The sequence below is a fragment of the Patagioenas fasciata genome, chromosome Z (genome assembly GCF_037038585.1).
Source record: "Patagioenas fasciata isolate bPatFas1 chromosome Z, bPatFas1.hap1, whole genome shotgun sequence".
NCBI lineage: Eukaryota > Metazoa > Chordata > Aves > Columbiformes > Columbidae > Patagioenas > Patagioenas fasciata.
Window position 1 is genome coordinate 50,163,321 of NC_092560.1, and position 21,654 is coordinate 50,184,974.

General features: G+C 40.5%; 1 protein-coding gene across 4 annotated transcripts in view; it reads left to right on the forward strand.

Annotated features, from left to right (window-relative positions):
• LVRN (laeverin) overlaps positions 1-14,630 on the forward strand; it is a 38,286-nt gene extending 23,656 nt beyond the window's left edge. Inside the window, exons 12-21 of one of the 4 annotated variants that reach the window (XR_011736451.1) lie at positions 1,015-1,154; positions 1,831-1,886; positions 3,195-3,348; positions 4,225-4,319; positions 4,911-5,018; positions 8,388-8,558; positions 11,410-11,550; positions 12,779-12,854; positions 14,112-14,268; positions 14,395-14,484. Coding sequence is in view for 3 of the 4 variants with exons in the window: in XM_065861177.2 (XP_065717249.1) it covers positions 1,015-1,154; positions 1,831-1,886; positions 3,195-3,348; positions 4,225-4,319; positions 4,911-5,018; positions 8,388-8,558; positions 11,410-11,550; positions 12,779-12,854; positions 14,395-14,541 (1,088 nt within the window). In the remaining variant the exon portion in view is untranslated. The other 3 variants (XM_065861177.2, XM_071802154.1, XM_071802155.1) reach the window with 3 other exon arrangements.
• Positions 14,631-21,654: the final 7,024 nt, after the last annotated feature.

Consider the following 21,654-nt stretch of genomic DNA (forward strand, 5'->3'; position numbering starts at 1 on the left):
GCCCCATCCCTGGAGACATTCAAGGCCAGGCTGGACGGGGCTCTGAGCAACCTGATCTGGGTGAAGATGTCCCTGCTCATTGCAGGGCAGTTTGACTAGATGACCTCTGAAAGTCTCTTCCAACCCAAACTATTCTGTCATTCTATGATATTTTGAGAAAGAAGAAACGTAATCTTTAGAATGGGGTGATTATTTTCTTTGGCAAGTCAGCCCTGAACTCCATCGGGTTTTGAATCAGTTACAAGGAGATACAGAGACTGATGTGTTTGTGGAATGCTTAAGAGCAAAACTACAATACTTGTGTGCACATCCCACCTCTCCACCATCTGTTTGCAGTGGTTAAAAGCTACTTTCCTACTTTTTGAGGCTCTTTCAGGTGTGCTGTCGGCCATCAGGAGCAAGTGATCAGACAAGCACACATAAAGGAGGTAGCACTGAGATTAAATGGGACTGCAGAAAGAGGCTTTTAGTGAGTGAGGTAACTCAAAGGGACTACAGGACATTTATTTAAAATAAAATTTTTGTTCGCTTGTTTTTTGCATAAACTTAGCTGTTTTGATTTCCTTGATCTGTGTTGATGTGAATACTGGTAGACAGTCAGTTCTTCGGTAAGGTACTGAGCAGTGTGTTTGGGGCAGCAGACATGCTGGGGTCTGTGTCCTGCAGCAGGCAGGTGAGGGTGTTGCCCTTCATCCAGACTGTTTATTCTTGGGTAACCTTTCTTAACTCTCCCAGCTGCCTGTAAGCTAAATGGTAGGATCAAAGTGGGTCTTCATCTTCCCCTTTGCCATCTCAAGGTGCTCAGTACCTGAGAAGTCAGTTGCTTTTTGAAGTTCTTCTGCTGTGCAGAGCAGAGATCACAAATGCACGGATTTTTGTGGGAGATTCTTTTTGAGTCCAACCTCAAACTTGTATCTTAGATTTCAGAGGAGCACTGAGTCCAGTGTTTATAAATGCAAGAGAATTTAGGAGCACACAGAAAATAAAATGATATCTTTTAATGTCACTTTACAGAAGTGTTTCCTGAAATGCAAGTGTCGGAGTCAGAATATGACTGGATCCTGCTAAATGTAAATTTAAGTGGCTACTACAGAGTGAACTATGATCAATTAAACTTAAAAAGATTAGCACGTTTGCTTGAAAATGATCCGAAGGTAACATCTTATTTGTTTTCTCAAGCTTATAAACAGGTTCTTTTCATGTATCTCTTCTTGCAGTTTTTTACCAGTAGTCACATTGATGAAAACCTGGAATAATGGGAAATTCAGGTATCACATAAGAAGAAATGACCCACTGTTGCACTGCTGAAGTCACTGGCAACCTCCATAGTGGAATAGGAACAGGCCCAAATAGTTTCACATAAGCATGAAAAATAATTTCACATGAGATGGCATTCTGTCTTCAAAGTTGTCTTAACAGCTTGTGGTTCTTCCCTTCTCTTAAATTTGGCACAAAGAGTTATTGGTCCAGATGTGTGACTGAGCTTTACCTGCTGTTAGGTAAACATGGAGAAGGAAAGCTGGCAGAGAGCTTTGTATTTCCCATTTCCTCAAAGCACAATATTTCTGCCGGTGAGATTTAAAAAAAAAAATCATCTGACATGGGTTTTTGCTTCTTTTTGCTGAGATTTTTCTTAGAAGTTCCAATCAGTTCTACATACATAATTTCAGCTTAAAATGCAGGATCCATATTACGATGTTTTACCAAAGATTTTGGCTTTGAAAAAAAATTGTTGGTGACTTCTCTTATCTTTCTGAAAGATAGTAAAGCTTTTTCAAACTCTAAATGACATGTTTAGACATATTAACACTACATGAATCCTTTCTGCAGGCTATTCCTGCTGTCAGCAGGATCCAGCTGATAGATGATGTTTTTGCACTGACACAGTAAGTATGTTTCGGTATGTCATAGAAAATGATTAAACTACATGATTGCAGTAAATATTGCTACTTCTGCCTTGGTTATTTCTACCCATATGTGCCTCTCAAGAACAGAAGCTGTTTTGGTAAGATGGTGGGGGAGTTAAGTATTTTCTCCATTCTTCTGTCAGTGCTGAGTGATTTCTTTCAAAACTTCTTTTAAGTTTTTGTTCCAGCTCTTAGGAAATCTTTTAAATAATGGCACTGTCTTGAGTTTTTTTAGGTAGTAACCTGTAGGTGTTGCAACAGAAAAAAGATTCTGAATGAACATTCTGAATTTTCCCTGATTTATTCTGGGCTATCTCAGCCATGCTGAGATATGAGCTATGCATCATGCTTAACACCTCTTTCATTTTCCTTGCTGATGGATGACTTGGTTGTTCATGTCTGTGGTGCTAGAGAGGTCACCAGTACTGTAGGGAGCTGAAGAAGCAATAGATACGTCTTTGCCTCAAACATACCAGAGATCTCAAGAGCATCAGACACCCATGGTGTGGGAGATCAGGGCAAAGGTGGCCCAAGTGTACTCACCCATCTCATAGCCTGTGGAAGCAGCTATGAGAGGAAGAAGTAAAAATGCCCATTCCCTCTCTCATACAAATGTCCTTTCTCATAAGAGAACTCAAACCTAGTATATAATAAGGAATGTAACTGTGCTTCTATGGAAGTACGCTAGAAATGTTCCTGTTCTGGAGGAGAGGAGCTTGAATTGGAATTTTATCAGGAAAGAATTAATTCCTAATGAATTCCACAGTGAGGCACATAAGTGCCATGCTGAGGTTGCTAATTCCAAGGATAGCATGCATGCAAATTAAATTGATTTTTACAATAATGTATATTCCACAAAAGAACCTGTAATGAAAATATGTTGTTTAGCAAGAAAAATACACATGTATTGTAGCTCAAAACAGAGCTCTTTTACATGCTTTTGATTTAGTAAAAGTGAAGCATGCTGTAAATGTGCCTCTATTGTATCCTACAGACACTAGCAGAATACAGTCTGCATAAAGTCATGCTTACTGCCACGATTGTCCTGTAACTTTGACAGTGGCACTGTGCTCTTAAAGGCACCATTGGTTTGTATTTTATTTGTATTTGTATTGTATTTGTATTTGTATTTGTATTTGTATTGTATTTTATTTTTCCAACATCCTTTCTAGGTCACTTTCCCTGAAGTTTTATTGTCAGTTTCATAAATGAACAGAAATTGGCAGGTAATGGCAGGTAATTAATGTGAATAGGTATGCTCAAGTATGAGGTTTTATCTTGAAATAGGTTTGGATACATTGAGATTGAAACAGCATTTGAACTAACAAAGTACCTTGCCAAAGAAGATGAACTCTTCATATGGAATGTGGTATTGTCAAACCTAGTACCTGAGAATTTGGAAAGTACTCTGAAGAACTACGAATTATATCCACTTTTAAAGGTATCACTTTTTTTTTTTTTTTTTGTTAGTTATTATAGCAAAGATGCTAGACTATTTAAATAAGTCAGACTAAAATGAATGTAATGAAGACTATGATGGGTCACAGTTCTTGTCATGCCCTTTGCATGATTTTGTCAACCTTTTTTTGTTTTTTAAATAGGAGGAGGTACTTATTTGTATATATCAGTCAATGATAAATATCATTGAATCAGGAGCAATTCTTACTGTAAAGCAGAAATCTATTCACATTCTCTGTATTAAGCTTGATCCTATTTATTTGCAAAACAGAGGATCTGGAAAACAAAGCTATCAGACAGTAGTAAATAGTCAGTAGTAAGTAATGAGAGTAAAACTGCTATGTACAAAGGGGATATAGAATATATGTGCTTGGGGATTCATACTGCTTTCCAGTTCAACTTCATGGAGAGAAAGAAGGAATTTGGTTTGGATACTAAATGAGATTATTGTCTCCCATATTTGAGCTACCTGAGATAATATTGTCTTGTTTATTTCCTTGAGTTCTATTTGAAGAATTCACTTTAAAGTACAGTCCCATAATGGTAGTTCTCTTAAGTTCTAAATATAAAGGTATGCTTAAAATATGTGAGAACTTTTCCATCTTTTTATCAGAGAATGAGCATTTGTTTTCTTTCATAATGAGTTCAAAGGTCCAAGTGATGTGAAGTGGTAAATTCCATGTTTGAATGGATGTACAGGTGTCTTGAATTTTAGACCAAATATACGTACTTTGTTTTAATGTGCTGCATTGTCAAGAAATTAATAGCAGTAAATTTTCAGGATAAATCTAAGTAAAGAAAAATACAGTAAAAGAAAAACTTGCATCTAAACTAATTTTTCTTTCCCTTCTTTTGAAAGAAATACCTTTTAAAGCGAATGTTGCCAATATACCATTATTATGCAGGTTTTATTCATCAAAATGTTGATGCTTTGGAAGATGACTATTTTGCTCAGTAAGTATTCTGCTTTAATTTGACTGTAACTGAATTGTGATTTTCACTGTCCTGTAAGTGTGGGTTAGTTATGATGACAACTCCAATGAAACTGCAGTATCAGGACAGCATGGCGTATTTTCAGTCCATTTAGTGGGCTACCAGCTTTTGTTTATGGGAAAACATGCTCAACAGGCGGCTGCTATTAATAGTTGGGGAAAAACTGAACAGCAGTGAACGTCAAATGTGATTTATGGATCAACTACTAGAACTTTAAAATAGTTCATTTTACAAGGCTAATGAAGCCACAGTCTTGAGTATCAGAATGATTTGGACTAGATGCAACTAGTCTCTTAAACTACCAAGAATGATATAAAACAAACAAAAAACTATAGTAAATTGGTAGCCTCACTAATGTTCATGAACAGTGATGTCAGGAACCCATTACTGGTAGTTAATTTTATTATTTTCATTAAGCCTTAACTGTTTCTAGTAGAGGTTCTCCTGGGTTAATGACATCATGTGCTGAAACTGTGCTGGTCAAGCACAGTTCAAGTACTCAAAATGTGGAATACATATATTTTATTCTTGCTATTTTGGTTTGCTTTCAAGAGTGTATTTGGAAAAACTTTTTGGAACAGCATGCTGGCTGGGCCTCCAGGACTGTTTGAACCTGTCGTCTGAGCTGTATGCTAAGTGGATGGACAACCCTAACTACAAGTAAGAACGATAATGTGTTCTTAGAGGTGTGCATGCCTAAGTGAGGTGGAAAGTTAAAGGGCTCTGACATGGGGGAGGCAGAATGAGAGATACTCCTGTACACTGCTCTTCTTTCTTGATAGAAAGATAGAACTTAAGCCTAACTGTGCTCACCCCGGCAACGTATCCTCTTCCCCAAATCCCAGCTTCAGTATGATTTTGTAATTGTTGCTTTTTACATGAACTTTAGAGGCTGGAGGATGCAGACTTTTGTCATGATGAGCAGAATCTGTTTAGCTATGTAACAGATGAACCTCAGATAAGAGCTAGTATCCCATATTGTCCAGGTCGTTTGCTGCAGTACAGCCTTAGGGTCTTCCTGTGTAACAACTCAATTTCTAAGCTTCTTTTAGCAATACGGAGTGAAATGGTGTTCATATGATACAAACATCTCCCCGTGGTGAGCCCATCAAATTGCCTTGCATGTGCTGTATTTGTGTAAAGAGGTGCTGGGAACAGCTCTCAGTTCTCATGCTCATACTGGAGCCTGGCAGTCAGGTTCCTGGCCTGTGAGGATGGAATCTGGGCTCTACCAGGAGCAGACTTCCTGTATTCAAGTATTGCATTGTTAAATAAAGTTTCTGATGTATTGAAACTCTTATTTTCTTTTCCTCCCTCTTTTATTTTTACGCTTTTCTATGCAATAGTAAAATAGTATTGGCAACGGTGAGTGAATATTTAAAATTTAATATAATTTTTATTTGTTGGAATAAATATTTTGTTGTTACTTGTATCCCTGTTGATATATGTAGGTGGCTAAGTTAACTGAACTTGTACTTTTGTGTTTGTGGGTTTTTTTTAAACAGCTTCATAGTGATCATCCTCATAAAAACCAAATTGTGCTTCTCAGTTAAACTGAGAAGTTTAAATAGCCTAAATACATTCTGCTATGTTCCAGAGAGATATTTTTATTATCCCAGCCTAACACTTCACAAAACTGTAAGTGTGGAAAAAAAATGCAACTATGAATTTTATTAAGTGAAAAAAATGATTAGCTTTTAAGGAAAAAAAAAACAAACCCAAACAAACAACATGGGAGACTGAACACTTCTTAGGTTTCAAATGACAGTTGACAGTTCACAGTTCCTGTTCAGTGAAAGAGGAGGTTTTTCATATGCTGGAAAGAAAAGGGCACGATAAACTTTTGACTCAGGGTTCACAGATCCCTTTAGATGCATTGATGTTCTGAGTGCAAAATTCTTAACAGCACACTATAGCTGTTCTGCCACAGGTGGAACCCAGTGGGATTCTCACATCTGTGGAAGGGAGTAATGCTTTTCCCTGTCAGATCAACTTTCAGCTGAACATTTCCAAATAGTTCCTGGCAGAACTTAACTGGACTTGATATGGTGCATTTTTATCTATTCCATGGAGATAAGAAGCCAAGAACCATGATTCCCAGCCAGTTTCTCAGTCTTACTCTTTTTAAATTATAGGAGTGGAGCTAGCTAAGTTAATGTAGTCTCTGTGGTGCTGTTACTGACTTGTCTTCTTTTGCAAAAAGGAAGTGACTCTAGAGGGAGAGACTATTTCAGTTATTTACTAAAGGTAAATAACCATATACTGCTGTTGCCCTCAAAAGCTGAGAAATCACTATGTCACTTCTGCATTGGCTCCAGGAAAATTATGTAAAATAATCCACCCTTCTTCCCAGCAGCTTTTTGCATCTTCCCTATGATCCAGAAACGAGACAATCCTGGCGGGCCAGTAATATTAAACCACACAACCACTCCCAGAGAAAAAAAATATCAAGACTAACAAGCCCCACCCCTCAAATCTAATATTACCTCAAGCTCCAAAGTCCCTCTGGACCACAATGGACTTCCTCTGTGAACTACACAACATAAACCTCTTCAGGCCCACCATAGATGTCACCAGCCAGGAGACCATTGTCCGGTGCTGCCTGCCTTCAGTGCCAAACATCAGAGCGGCAGCCAGATGGTACACAGAGCTTGTCTATTTGCTCTTCACCCAGAACAACTTTACACTCAGTAACCAACATTTTCTTAAAGCTATTGGAACAGCTGCAGTAGCAAAACAAATAGCTGTATTTTAGCCAAAGCAGCTTTACTGTGTTATCACCCTACTGTGGCCTCTTTCTGCAACATTATGAAATTATTATTAAACAAATTACTGGACACTGTAACTCATATAAGACCTGTCATTAATGTATTCCTCTCAGGACTATTATTTACCTTAACATAACCACTCAGCCTCAGTAAGTATCATTCTTGGTGGCAAATCCCTTATGTTCGAGATCACATCCAGGTAAAAAAATACAAATTATGTTTTTCAGTAAATAAAGGACATGTCCACACTTTCTGTATGATGCCAGTGAAATCCCCCGCCCACAACAAAACTATCAAAATACCTGCATCTTGCATTTTTACTTCTTAGCAAGTGATGTCAGCCATGCAAAACACCTGACTCTACCCTCATTCCCACTAGTCCTTCTGAGTTCCAGAGTTTATAACTTGTCTCTACATTTTGAAGATTACTGTCATGTAGCTTTCTTCCTGACTAATATTGTCTCTCTTTCTGCTGGTATCTCTACTTACAATCTTGGTCTTATGTAATGCTAAGCAGATAAACAGTATATCATCATTGGGAAGTTAAATGTTTCATTTGTAGCAATGAGACCCATTCTCCTACAGAGAATTAATCCATACTACCATTAATTTAAACTGTTTTCAGATAGCCTGGATAGTAGAATACATTGCTGTCACCGTAAAGTGTTGACAATGTCATAATGTCAGGAATACGTCATTGCCACAGCAGACATTTTATGTTCAGCCTCTGCACGTGGAGTATTACAGTGATAATGTCTGCATTTAGTTTCTGTTTTTAAATTCATCACCATGTTGAGGACCCTCCCCTAGGGTGGGAGTAATAGGATGTTGCATGGAGAAATGTCCCTTCTGTTTCCATTGGTGCTGCACATGGCTATTGCTACTGTTTACATTCACTGAAGAAACTTTGAAAGGGCTTGTCTGGGATGATACCTACATGCAGCCGTACACTCTTTAATGGTGTGATCCATGTCCTTGGCTCTGATGTGAAACAGTGGCACTGACACTGTATGTCCACAAAACAGCTTCGTCCAACTGTTCTAAAAGATGGTCTTGGTTTGCCTTTAAACTGCATGCTTTTAAAATGTTTAAATCATGAATAAAGCAAACAAATTTACTAGCTTTATTTAGATCGCTATTTTATATTTCGTTTCTTGTACATCTTTTAACTGTAAATAAACATCTGGTTTCAGTTATGTGTTAACTGTTGGTTTTGACTTTAGAACTATACAATACCTTCAAATCATATTTTGCTTTGCAGGATTCCCTTTTTAATTAGAAGAACCGTCTGCTGCTATGGTGTTGCAGTGGGAAGTGATAAAGAATGGAATTTTGCATGGGAAATGTATAACCATTCTGACACCACAAAGGAAGATAAAGACATCCTGCTCTCTGCTATGAGCTGTGCCAGAGAGTCATGGTTACTTTACAGGTGACCTTGATCAAAGTATATATTTGTGCATATAGATCATAATCATAAGAACACAAATACAGTACTGTGCAAACCTGAGGGACGTTTGCCTGCCCCAGAAGCATATATCATATAGACCACTTACAGAGAAGGTTTGATAAACAGGGAAACACAAATGATCCTTCCGCTGGTACAACATCCCAGGTGCTGGCAATCATTGACAAAGGGATTTCCTGAGCTGGTAACTACTGTGTCATGTCTGACACAGAGCCTGTCTTCTGTCAATATATCTAGTGACCTTTTTGAACTAAAATTATACCTTCGGGCTTTTTAGCAGACTATAGCAACACACCACCTACTATAATTACATGTACGGAAAGATGTTTCCTTTTTGCTTTAAATGTATTTCATGTAGTTTTTTAACTTGGAAATCATTCACTGCCCTTACTCTCTGCACTGTAAGAAAAAGTAATTACCATAATTTGCTTTGACATTTCCCCGAACCATTTATGATTTTATCCAATTTTCCCAAACTTCTTCACCCCTGCTTATTTTGTTTCCAAACTAAAGTGTCATAGTCTTTTCAGCCCCTGTGTGGAAGCCAAGTCACCCAGGTTAAGGGCAAAACTGAAAACAGACTTACTAGCAAGCTGTTCACCATTTGAAGCCAGGTTTATGCTGCAAAGTGGTTTGTTTGTTTGGGATTTTTTGTTTTGTTTTGTTTTGTGTTTTTGCTTTTAATTTGCAGTTTAAAAAAGCATAGAATCATAGAATATCCTGAGTTGGAAGGGATCCATGAAGATTGTCGAGTCTAACTACTGATTTCCATGTGCAGCAACCTAAAAGTTAAGCCATATATCTAACAGTGTGGTCCAAACTCTTCCTGAACACAGTTTGGAATGCTGTGTTTATCGTCTTTCACTGATATCCATATAAAATCGTTTCAGTTTATCAGCAAAGATATGCTGAAGGTGAATTTTTTATCTGCCATGTCTACATTACCTAAAGGATTTGTCAAAGAACAGGAATTTGCCAGTGATTGGCATAAGCTGAAAGGGTTTGAAGCTCTGAAAGTAGCAGAGATGGTTCTCCTGCGAGCCACCTGCTCTTGTGATAGGGGTAATTTGTGAAGATAGAACAAATGTGCCTGAGAAGAAAGCAAGATGAGTTCCAAAGGTATTTCCAGTCAGCTGTGCTGATTTTCTACTTACCTTATGGTCCTTTATTGACTTTGTCCTTGGCACAGGCTAGCACTGGTCCCTGACAAGCTCAGAGAGTCAGGATGACCTCCTTCCTCCCTGAGCCTTAGTGGTTCATAAGCCAATCTATTTCTCTAAATGCCACCCTGGAAGTCTTTTGGGATAAGGAATGTCAAGCTGGGCTTTTTCTGGCCCTCAGTATGTTTTGTCTGTTAAGTGTGGTGGTGGCAGCATGAAAATGGGAGAAACCCGGCTCATCTACTCCATCCATCTGCCTGCAAGACCCTATGAGAACTCTTTAACTCTTAAAAGCAGGAGCATGCAAGGTGATAGAGTGAGGCAACAAAGAGAATAGTTACTTGCTTTTTCAAACTATTCGGGCACTCACTGCCACTGACATTATTGGCAGGTAGTTCCTTAAATACTTCTGAAATCATGTCTTAACCCCACAAAAGCATCCAAGACCATGTTATTTGGTCTTGTTATAGGGGACCCTATGAACAGGTCACCTTTGCATAACAGAGTGTGTGCTAGTTTGACTGAAAATGGGTTTTCTCCATGCAGTTAAAAACAGTTCCGTAGCTAGGACAGTCATTGTTTGAATTTAGTTTGAGAACAAGAGATAACACCCCAGCACAGAGTTAATGTTTTTAATTGCTCTGGTCTGAGAGCCAAGGACATTCTGATCGCTCTGCCCACAGGTGTGAGGCATCGAGGAAGGGGGGCATGGATGGGGCAGAGCTTGACTGACATCCAGACTGATCAGTCAGAGTATTCCATCCCATTAATATCATGCTTCATATTTAAGGAGAGTGAGAATCTTCCAGTTTCTCTCGTCTTCTTTGTTTGCTCTCTGTTGCAGCCGGGATCTGTTTGGGGGAGTTCTGTTTGGGAGTTTCTTTAGTTCAGCCTTTTGCCATCCTGCCATTTTGTAGAGGCCTCTGAGCCTTTCTGCCTTTTTCCTCTTTTCTTTCTCTCTGGGATCAGGTGTTAGGACCAGGTGCTGTTTCCTGGGACTGGCTGCTTGGTGTAGATGGAGTTAGTGAGGAATTGCATTGAGTATCTCTTATTTTATATTCTAGTTCTATTTTACATATATATATATATATATATTTACTAGTAGTGTATTAGTATTTCGTTATTTTATTAAACTGTGTTTATCTCAGTCAAAATTTCTCTCTTCCCTTTTGATTCTCTCCCCTGTTTGGGGGCAGTGTGGGAGCGAGCGAGCGGCTGTCATGGTTATACTGCTAGCTCGCTCAGGTTAAACCATGAGAGACTATCTCACTGCTGGCTTACTCTCTAGGCTCCATCTGTGTCACAGCAAAGTGAGTCTCTGGAAACTGTGGAGGAACTTACACTTTCACAGGGTTATCTGGTAGGAATGGCTGTCTTTCTGTAACCCAGATGAGAAAAGCACGTATATCCACCTGATGTGCTACATCCTCATTTTACTGAGAAGTGCAGAGTCAGTGTGCAAGAACAGGGGTTTTCACCAACGTAAGGTTGCAAACCAAGCTGAATATGCAGCTCAGAGTGACACCAGCTTTGGTATAACCCTATACATTGTGGTATTTGTTGAGACAGCAATTTTCCCACACTAGATGATATTTCTAGATCATAATTGTTAAACAACAAGTGACAGGTACAATTATTACCTTCTTTTCTAACAGGTACTTGCAATATGGACTCAGCAATACATTATTTTCTTCCAACTGCACTTCAAATGTCATCTTATACGTAGCAACGAAGGATATTGGGCACCGTATAGCCTGGGAATTTGTTACAGAAAATTGGCCACTTTTAAGTGAAAGGTATGGTAAACAACCAGCTCTGGGTTCCCTTCATTTTTGTTGCTCTTTGGCTTCTTCCTCCATCTTTGTGTTTGAGCTGTAAAATCCAGGTGCACATTTTCCTTCTGGAGATGGCTTTTTTTGCAATGACTGATGCAATTTTTTAAGTATGCAGAGTAGGGTTTACAGGGGATTCAACTCTGATCAGGGCTTAATGTCAAAGAAGAGCTCATGTCAGTCACTGAATGCTTTAAAAATTAGTCTGTGACTGTTTTGGAGCTTTTAAGAGTTAAATTTCCTGAAAAATCTGATTCTAGAAATGGCTTTATCCACTAGTATTTCATGAGCATGGGTATAAAATTCTGGATTAAGATTGTAATCTCTTTTCCAAAGAGTTAGGGGATTGGGGCATACAGGTTTACAAGCACTTGCAAGGAGAAACTACAGCATTAATCCCTGACTGAAGTCCTAACCCATCTCCAGCCTACCTGCACTGGTGCAGGTAAACTGCAGGTGAGCTTAGGCTACCTGTCTGGGGCACAGCAAGTTCTCGGGTGTCTGTTTGAAGCCTCCCACACTCGGCAATGGTGAAAAGCAGCAGGGCTGTGGCAGAGTACATTCCTGCTGCCTTTGGTGGAAGAGGAGACCATTGGGAGCCATTTGTGGCAGCATAACCAAGACCAGCCATCTGGGAGCATTCGAGTTTGTACCTGTATTGCTAATGCTAGAAAAGACAAGTTGTAGCAGATGTGTGTCGCACCAACCTGTTCCCTTGCAGAACTTTTCTGTGTTCCATCCTGATAAGCAATTTGCTAGAAAATGGACCCATTATTTTAAAATTAAAATAATAGTGTGGGCATTAATTTATATGCCATCCTCAAGATATCCACAGAAACACCAAGTTGTTAGACTCATTATTGGTTAGCTTTTCTAGCTCAGTTTGGCTATATGAGCTCACAAAGATTATCTGTTTTAAGCAAAGAATTCATGTTACCAAAGTAGAAATATCAGATCTTACTGGGAAATGACAATTAAGGGTACCAAATGTGCTTCATCATGCTCAAATGTCTAAATTGAACATTACTGATATCTCTTTAAAGGGAAAAAGAGCACATAATTGCAAGCTTCATCTTAGTTGGTATTTCAAACATGACAAATAATAACTAAATAGTGACAGTATTTCCAAATGAGGTGAAATTAGTATATTTGCTGACATGCTGGTGAAAGGATCTCTGTCTTAATTTTACAGGTATGGGAAGGAATTATTACACGATGTATTAAAAGTCATGGGAAGATTTGTCAATACAGATGTACAGATACAAGAGGTAAATCAGAGAAGCAGTTAGTTTCAATTTTATTGCCAGTTTGTAAATACAGATTTTTAAATATTTGGGGGTGGGGCGGAGGAGGTGTTTTTGTTTTGGTTGGTTGGGGTTTTTTTGTTGTTTTGTTTTGGGTTGGTTTTTTTTAAGAAATCATAGAATGTATTTAATAATGTTGCTGTGCTGAGACATTGAGAAAAAATGATACTTCTTGATCTGCAAAATGAGCATATGAACATGCACCCAGAGCCCTGCAGTCTATGTGAGCAGTTAGTCTGAAGCATGGCATGAAAGTGAGCTTTTGCACAGGGATGGACGTTGTCCTGCTCTGTATGGTTGCAGGGTAAGAGGTCACCTGCCCGTGCACTGAACAGGTGGCCTTTAGATGTGATACAGTTATTTCCTTTTGACTGCGCAGCAGCCCAGATGAAGCCATGAACAACACTTTCTCATCAGGCTGCTGTGCATCTGGAAAAAGGGGATGGCTTTTGGAAAACCTGCTGAAGAGTGGAAATCTTTGAGGGCGGCTGTAGGCTGTTTTACTTCTTTTCCCACAACAATCCATGTTAGTACCTCTTGACAAACTGTTAACTGTCACTGCCAATTTCGTACTCTTTTCTTGTTCTTTTGCCTCCAGTCCAAGTCTCCTCAGATTCCTTCCCAAAATATTATTTTATTTTCTCAACATCTCACATTTTATGCTGTCTGCATGTGATCCACATTTCCATGCCAGCTCAGAACTGCTAGTATCTGTCATTACGAGAAAAAATTTGCTTCCCTTTTTTGCTGTTGGTTGATGCAGGCATACAGCAAGTAACTGAGAAGGGATGCTTAATGAGGAGACCAATTCAAATAGTTACCTCCTAAAATCAAATAAATCTCTATTCAACATTCATGAACTATAAGTTTTTCACCTTTTATTCTTTAGTTAACTCCCCACAATGGCAAAAGCAATAGCCCAGTGCCAGCCTTTAAATTAAACTTCAGGTTTGGAACTGAGTCCCAATAAATATTGTCAAAGCTTGTCTCATTTTCCTCTTTAAAAATCTCTGTGCAGACATCACGTTTGCCACAATGTCTTAGGGAAATGTACGAAAAGTTGGGCTGCTAGCATCTTAGGTTGCTGGTTGCCATGCTGATGTCTATCTCATTTCATGTTCATTTTCCACTCTCCACATGTATTTCTTTGCTATTCTTCAGTCCTCTCTTGTCTTCTGCTTATTATACTGATTGTAAAGACTTCTTGCTCTGTGATTGTAGAACAGGCAGCACAAGAGAATTCTGCTACCCAACTAGCTCTAGACACTGTGTGGCACCACCAGTACTAGTGAGGCTGGCTGCATTTGAAAGGATTTTCAGGACGGCAGAAGGGCACGTTCCTGTTGTGCAAGGAGCTTTCCCACCTCACTGTTAATCAGTAAGCTTGTCACATCTTCTCCTTAGTCTCTGCCATCTCCCCCTTTTCTATGCACTTCTGTCAGGTACACAGCTACTTGCTGCAAGTGAAATGATGTGAACTAAGCTCATGTGTTTATTCCATCAGTTGCAGGTTTTTTACAATGCTACACTGGAAGAGGATGAGAGAGTGGCCACTACTCTACTGCTGGAGTTTACAAAAGCTGAAAATATGGGAAGGAGAGAACTATTTATCAAAGTTGCCAACTGGTTACAGAAAAATGTAGATGATTGACTTGAAACACCAATTCCAGTATATTTTAGAGTGTGATCCACTAGTATTTTGATATTCATTTTAAGATGTAATTAAAGATAAAGCATATTTTTATGAGTCCTGTCATTGCCTTCCCAACTGGAAAGTCAAGCTAAAATAATTCACAAAGAAAAGAAAGATTCAGCTAAAGAAATGAGAGATATATTTTCATATTATATCTAAATAATCTCCTACTGGATGTGTTGCTAATAATGATCTAACATACAGATACAGTCCTGAGTCTTTTTTTTTCCTGAATATCAGAATTAAAGGTGTGGTACAAGTTTGTAGCAAAAACACATGGGGAAGCTGGAAAAGTTTTATATTCTGTTTTGCTTATGATTTGTACTATGACCTTGGAAATTCATTTAATCTGTCTCTCTCTACCTTTATGTTTGTAAATTGTGAAGAGGACAACAACTTAGAACAACACCATGAAACAAACTGAAGAATGGCTTACGAGCCATAGGGAGGAAAGAGCTAAAGAAATTACAAATTATAATTGTAATAAATGAATGTCTTGCCATTCAAAATTTATTTTTCTTTAGCACATCTGTACTTGTGTCTAAAATCACATTTGCATTTGATTAGGAATGTGCTTTTGAAGAGACTCTCCCAGTAATCTCCTTTTAGCACACTTTAACTCCTAGGACAGTCTTGGTATATGTGAACTGGATTATTTTTGTGTTGCTTTTTCCACGCGCCTTACAACAATGTGATTGGTTGTAACTCGTGTCATACAATAACATGATAGGCTGCATGTGCTGTCCACGCGCTCTGCACGCATGTGTCCGGCGATTGCTCACTCATTATTACCTTCTAATGGTGCTCCTTTGGTTTCTTTTGTCTCTGGCTTCACCTCTCAGCCAGGCTGGCCAACCCCATCCCCCCGGGGCGGGGGGGGGGCTCTGCCACTACATCTCCCCCTCTTTTATTTAATATAATAGTAACAATACGCCGTATCATGCTTTAAAGACAGTGTGAAATACAGGGTAAGAACATTAAGGCTAATACAGTTAACAAGAAGAGACTTGTTTTCAATATTCCTTTTAACGAAACAAGGCCTTCACCCCAAAAAACTCAATATCTTCTGTTATTTTCTTGTTCTGCAAATCTTCTTTTTATCTTTTAAGTTCAAACAACATATACAATCAAACTCTTCATAACTGTGAACATGTCCAATAACAAAAAATTAATTGCTGCTCTGTTTTACAAAGTGGTATTCTCAACATTGGCTACATTTGTTGCTAAAAGTGATAATATCTCTGAGGTTAAGAGTTGTCATCATTGCAATCAGTTTCTTCTCTGTTAGCTAACCAAGGTCTCACCCACTTTGCTGGGATCCACGAATTTTTGTGGTTACCTATAGAAACACAAGCATATCCCCTTCCCCAGGTTATTAGTGACATAGGACCTTCCCATTGTTGTGTTGTTGGATTAAACACACTAACCTTAGGCACATTTTCGGAAAAATCTTTGGCATTTTTTATATGGTGCGTAACAACCGGTTCCATTTCAGTTTCACTTTTAGGATTAAGCCAGTTCAGCACATACAATGCCTTCATCAATACCTCTTCTGGGCTCACACCAATTCTCCCTTGTTTTTTCAAAACAGACAAAAGATTTTTCAATGTACGGTGTGCACGCTCAATAATTGCTTGGCCAGTAGAAGTATAAGGGACTCCAAACAGGTGTTGTACCTTACACTGTATGAGGAAGGTTGCAAGTCTGTCAGAGTGGTATGCAGGACCATTATCTGGTTTGATTTGTGTAGGGACACCCATGACAGCAAAAGCCTGTAATAAATGATGTTTTACCGCCTTTGCATTTGCTGAGGTCAAAGCTGTAGCCCACAGCAGTCCTGAACAGGTATCTATGGAGACATGAATGTACTTTTGTCGGCCAAATGGTGCAAATTCAGTAATATCAGTTTGCCATAACTGACCTGGCTGCAAGCCCCGAGGATTTACTCCCTTTTGTTGAAGAGGTACTATGCGGGCACAATCAGGACAAGCTGCAATAATAGACTGAGCTTGTTCCTTGGTAAGTGTAAACTGTTTTTGGAGTGCTGCTGGGAATTGATGAAAGAATTCGTGAGCTTGTCTGGCTTGTTCAAAAGGGGATATATCTGTTACTGCCACAAGTTTGTCTATAATGCTGTTTCCTTCTACTAGACCACCTGGTATGTTAGTATGGCTTTTTATATGCATGATAAATACTGGTGCTGTCCTATAATCTAATATGTTCCACAAATCTAACAATGCTTCAAACAATAAGGAATTGGAAACTCGCTGCAAAAGCGCTCTATGTATTCTTTGTACAATTCCCACAACATAAAGAGAATCTGTTACCAGATTAACTGGAGAGTTATGCCGTTTTTGTAATGCTGCTAAATGTATTAAGGGCAGTTTCTTTTAATATGTCCTGTCTGTCCGCAAGTAAAACATGCTAGGCCACAAGAAGAAGGGCTTCGGCCTTTCATTGCAGGCTTAAGTGCTGCAGCCAAGGCTGCAGTGTGGGCTTGAGCATGTATTTTTGCTTTTTCTACCTCCTGTTGCATAATCGGTACCCGTGTGCAAGCTTCCACCATCTCTGCTAAAGAAGCAGTTTTTCCCAAACCGGATAATGTCTGTTGGCATTGGGTGTTTGCATTCATCATAGCCAAATCTTTCCCCACAGCAGCTTTTGCCTCTGGAGTCAAGTTAGGAGAAGCATCTATAGCTTCTTTTAAACTGTCCACAAACTTCATATATGGTTCCCCAGGATCCCACTTCATTGTAGAATAGGGTGGCACAGGGTTGCCTCTATTTGGCAATTCTTTCACTGCCGCCAGAGCAAGCCCTTGCGTTTGCTGCAAAATCCTTGGATGAAGTGCAGCCTGAGTGGCACCATCCGCATATTGCCCACGACCCAGTAACTGGTCCATGCTAGCTAACCGCAATGGATCATCAGCTGGTTAACGAACATTTTCTAATACTGCCAATTCCACCTTCCCCTGCCACTTGTCCAAGAACAGCAAATACCCCGTTGAAGGAAGCAATAACTCCATCAATGCCATAATATCTGTTGTAGTACTTGCTCCTTGAAAAATGAATTGATTAGCTGCATCACGTGCTTATTATCCATACCATATTGCATAACTGCACTTGCTTAACTGTTTTCCAATCAAAGGGCGACCACTGCCTTTGTCCTTTGTTATCTATGTGCACTGGCATTGCTGTAATACTACCAGGTAACATGATCCCTTCAATGGTTGCATCTCTGATTACCCCTTGCCAACGTTGCCCTGCATTATAAGAATGATCTCGAGGAATATGTCTACCCTGATGCACAGGGGCAGCACCCAAATTATCATTACTATCACTGCTATGCAATTCCCTTGTGTTTCCCTGTGGATCAGTAAGTCGACGCATATTTGCAAACGGATCTGCTAACCCAGTCTCCAACCCTTTTCCATATCGCGCTCTCAAATATTCATCTGCTTCTCTTACAGACCACATCCCATGTTCAACACATTGTCTAGCCCATTTTTGTATTCGCTCCCTTTTGATACGGAGCTCCTCGGGAGTGAGGTCTAATTCCACTCCTCCCTTTCCTGTTTTCCCCGTTTTTCACATTCCCTGCCAATTGCCTCCAGCCCGTCCTTAATTGCATCTGACGCCTTTTTATATGCTATTAACCGCGAAGTTTTACTGTTACCGCCATCTAGTCGTTTCATAGCTTCTAGAACTTCTTGCATCTGGCTCTCCTGCCGTCTCAGTAAGTCCTTCAGGCTCCGCACGTGGCTCTCCTCCTGGAAGGCAGGGCGATTCCGCGGTGTTCCATCGGGTCCTCTGGCAAGGGCACGTCGGCTGGATTAACTTGTCCTGGCTTGTTGAAACTTGCTGGTTGCTGCCATTCGTCGTCGGAGCCAGGCAATGGCTCAACGGGTGCAGAGGGTATAATTTGCTCTCCGGCCCAGAACCCCAGATCTGATACGGGACATACCAGCGCTGCTGATTTTTCGGAGTTCTCGGAGGGGGGGCAGCTCGCGGCGGGCGGCTCCGAGGGGACGGCACACAGCTCCGGCTCCTCTGAGACTTCCTGCATTAGCTGCCTGACCTCCCGCCAGGGTCCGGCGAGGTCGCAAGCCTCGCGGCTCCCTCGTGTGACCGCTTCCCATAGTTCGGTCCCTATGTCCTCCCATGTACCGGGAGAAAAAAATTCGTCCGTCGAACGGACACACCCCTTACGCAGGGCGAATCGGAGCAGACGCTTTAACGCGTCTTTTTCAAAATACCTTCCTGTTCGTGCAGCCAGCTGCAGAATACTTTTCATTATTATTTTTCCTTCCACGGATGCCGTGTTTCCCATGCTACCTGCTTCCCCGTAGGCCTATTTTCCGCTATTCTAAAGCGCTGGGCTGGTGTCGCCCATCAGGTGGCGTCCTCGCGTCTTCACTTCCGGCGATCTTGCTTCGATACGAAGTATCACGTCGAGGTCACCAAAACGTTGCTTTTTCCATGCGAGCCACGGAACCTGACACACCAATATGATGTTCACAGAGTTCGCTTTATTGTCGGACCGGGCTGGCTTTATAGCAAAGCTGCCCTGTCCACGCGCCTTACAACGTGATTGGTTGTAACTCGTGTCATACAATAACATGATAGGTGCATGTACTGTCCTCGCGCTCTGCACGCATGTGTCCGGCGATTGCTCGCTCATTATTACCTTCTAATGGTGCTCCTTTAGTTTCTTTTGTCTCTGGCTTCACCTCTCAGCCAGGCTGGCCAACCCCATCCCCCCGGGGCGGGGGGGGGGGCTCTGCCACTACATTTTTGGATTAAGTTTATCTAGGAGATGTTGAGCTCCTGTTGTGCAACGGATAGACACCACCATCTGATGATCATTTTGTCCATGTCACTAGAATGCAACTAGTCTAAACTAATCCCCTTACAACATCACCAAGTGTTTCCATTCTTACTCCACTGAGCTGCTTGCTGAGGTAGACATAGGGTTAATTGTCTTGCTTATGAAGCATTTTGGAAGTGACAGACAGAATTCAGTCCATTAGTATTAGCAAACTGTATTAGCTTGTAGTTGAAGAAGTATGGGATCAGCAGTCCATGCAATTTATTTGTATGTGGGGTAAGAGTATTATGACCAAAAAGTACTGCACTGGTGCTCAGGTCAACAAAGTTATGTGGGAATACAGAAACCCCAAGAATTTAGAGTACTGCACTGTGAGGAGACAATGAATAAAACCCAGACTTGTTAATACAAAGAATTTTCACTGGCACCCTCTAAACACATTTAAGTAAAGCACTGCCCTATTGACTGCAATGACTCCCCTCTGTTTCCTGTGGCTGCAAAGAAAATTTCTGACTATTTTGAAACTATTTGAGGATCCCTTCAGTGTATGGGAATTACCAACTGGTGCAGCCAGGTTTGTGGTGGAATCATTTGACCTCTTTAGCATTTGATCCAGTGAAGGGTAGTGCCAAAAAAATTGTGTGCCTTCTTGACAGTCTTGATCAAGTTGCTTCAGAAAGCAGTTGAAGTCATTGAGGCTGTGATGAGTTAGAGGGGTTTTTCATGAGCATTTCCTGTGACTCCCACTAGTTAATCATTGTCTCTGCGTGCCTCATTGGATAGGCTAAGCAAAGCTCAAGAAAGTCATTGTTGAAGGATTTATGGACTAAACTCCTGTAATGACATTTAACACCTAAGCCCAGTAGGTCCAAACCATTTACTTCCAACCATAAGTAACCACTCTTCCTTATTATTATTTTGTTATCTTTTTCTTCTTTCTACTCAACAAAAATCTTAATTAGAAATGCCAATATGTAAACAATTGCTAAAACATTTTAAAATATGAAGTTATTTTCAAATTACAGCTGCTAGTTGATGTGTGTCTCTTTGCTGATATTCTGTATTGCAGAATAGCAGCACAGTTTTCATGGCAGAGGCAGACAGTGAAGGTGATTGCTAGGCAGGCTGCCTGAGTAGGAGCAGATCTGAATTTCTCTTGCTTCCAGTCCACACTTTTGCACTTGGTGGCATGTCACATTGACAGCGGTACAGTGGCAGCTCTTTGTGCTGTTGAGTACAAGTTGGACACAGAAGTTTGGAGAGTGACAGCTGGGAGATGCAGCAAAGGAAGGAGACGTCTATGGGAGGAATCCAGGGCAGGTGGGAAAGCTGCTTTATTGTGAATGGAGTTGTGGTGAAAGGAAGTTCATTGAAAGTTCGTATGAGGACATGGATGGGGGTTTAGGAAATGAGCTTTTACAGTACTTACATACACTGTGTATGTGTAATGGGGCATGTAATTGTGCAGACGTGTGTGTATGAAGCAATTTCCAGTGACAGGAAGTGTGTCATTGACAGACAGGATGCATTTAGCAGACCCTGAAGGGGAAAAAAGAAGTAGATATGATGTGAAAAGACCTTTTGCCTTAGGTCCTGCTCTCTGCCCTAGTAGTGTAGAAGTCAAAATGTTACACTCGTTCTGTTTTTACAGCATACATGTGTGACAGGGCAGGAGACTAAGGGGAGATGGCAAGGATTGGGAAGACAATGTGCAGTGGAAGGAATGAGAGAGAATTAGGACCTCAGGAAGAGGTGGAGTGGTCGCCCATGGTTGGAAGGAAATGGTTTGGACCTACTGGGCTTAGGGGTAAAATGTTATGGGAAGTTTAGTCCAGAATAGCTGGGAAGGGAAGATGAAAAGAGGTGAGAAAACCAGTGGTCCAAAGAGGAGACAGGATAAGAAAGCAAATGAAGGAAGCTGAAAGAGCAAGGGAAAATCCATTGGGAATGTGGAGAACATGGTTAAGAGGGAGAGGTTCAGGCTCCTCTTGAGCATATTGCTTGCCCTTCTTTCCCCAAAGAAACTCAACCTGAGGTATTGGCAGATGATCAACCTGAGTTGGCAGATGTTATTGCAAAGCCGCTCTCCATCATCTTCGAAAGGTCTTGGAGAACAGGAGAGGTGCCTCAGGACTGGAGGAAAGTCGATGTCACTCCAGTCTTCAAAAAGGGCAAGAAGGATGACCCAGGAAACTATAGGCCAGGCAGCCTCACCTCCATCCCTGGAAAGTGATGGAACAGCTC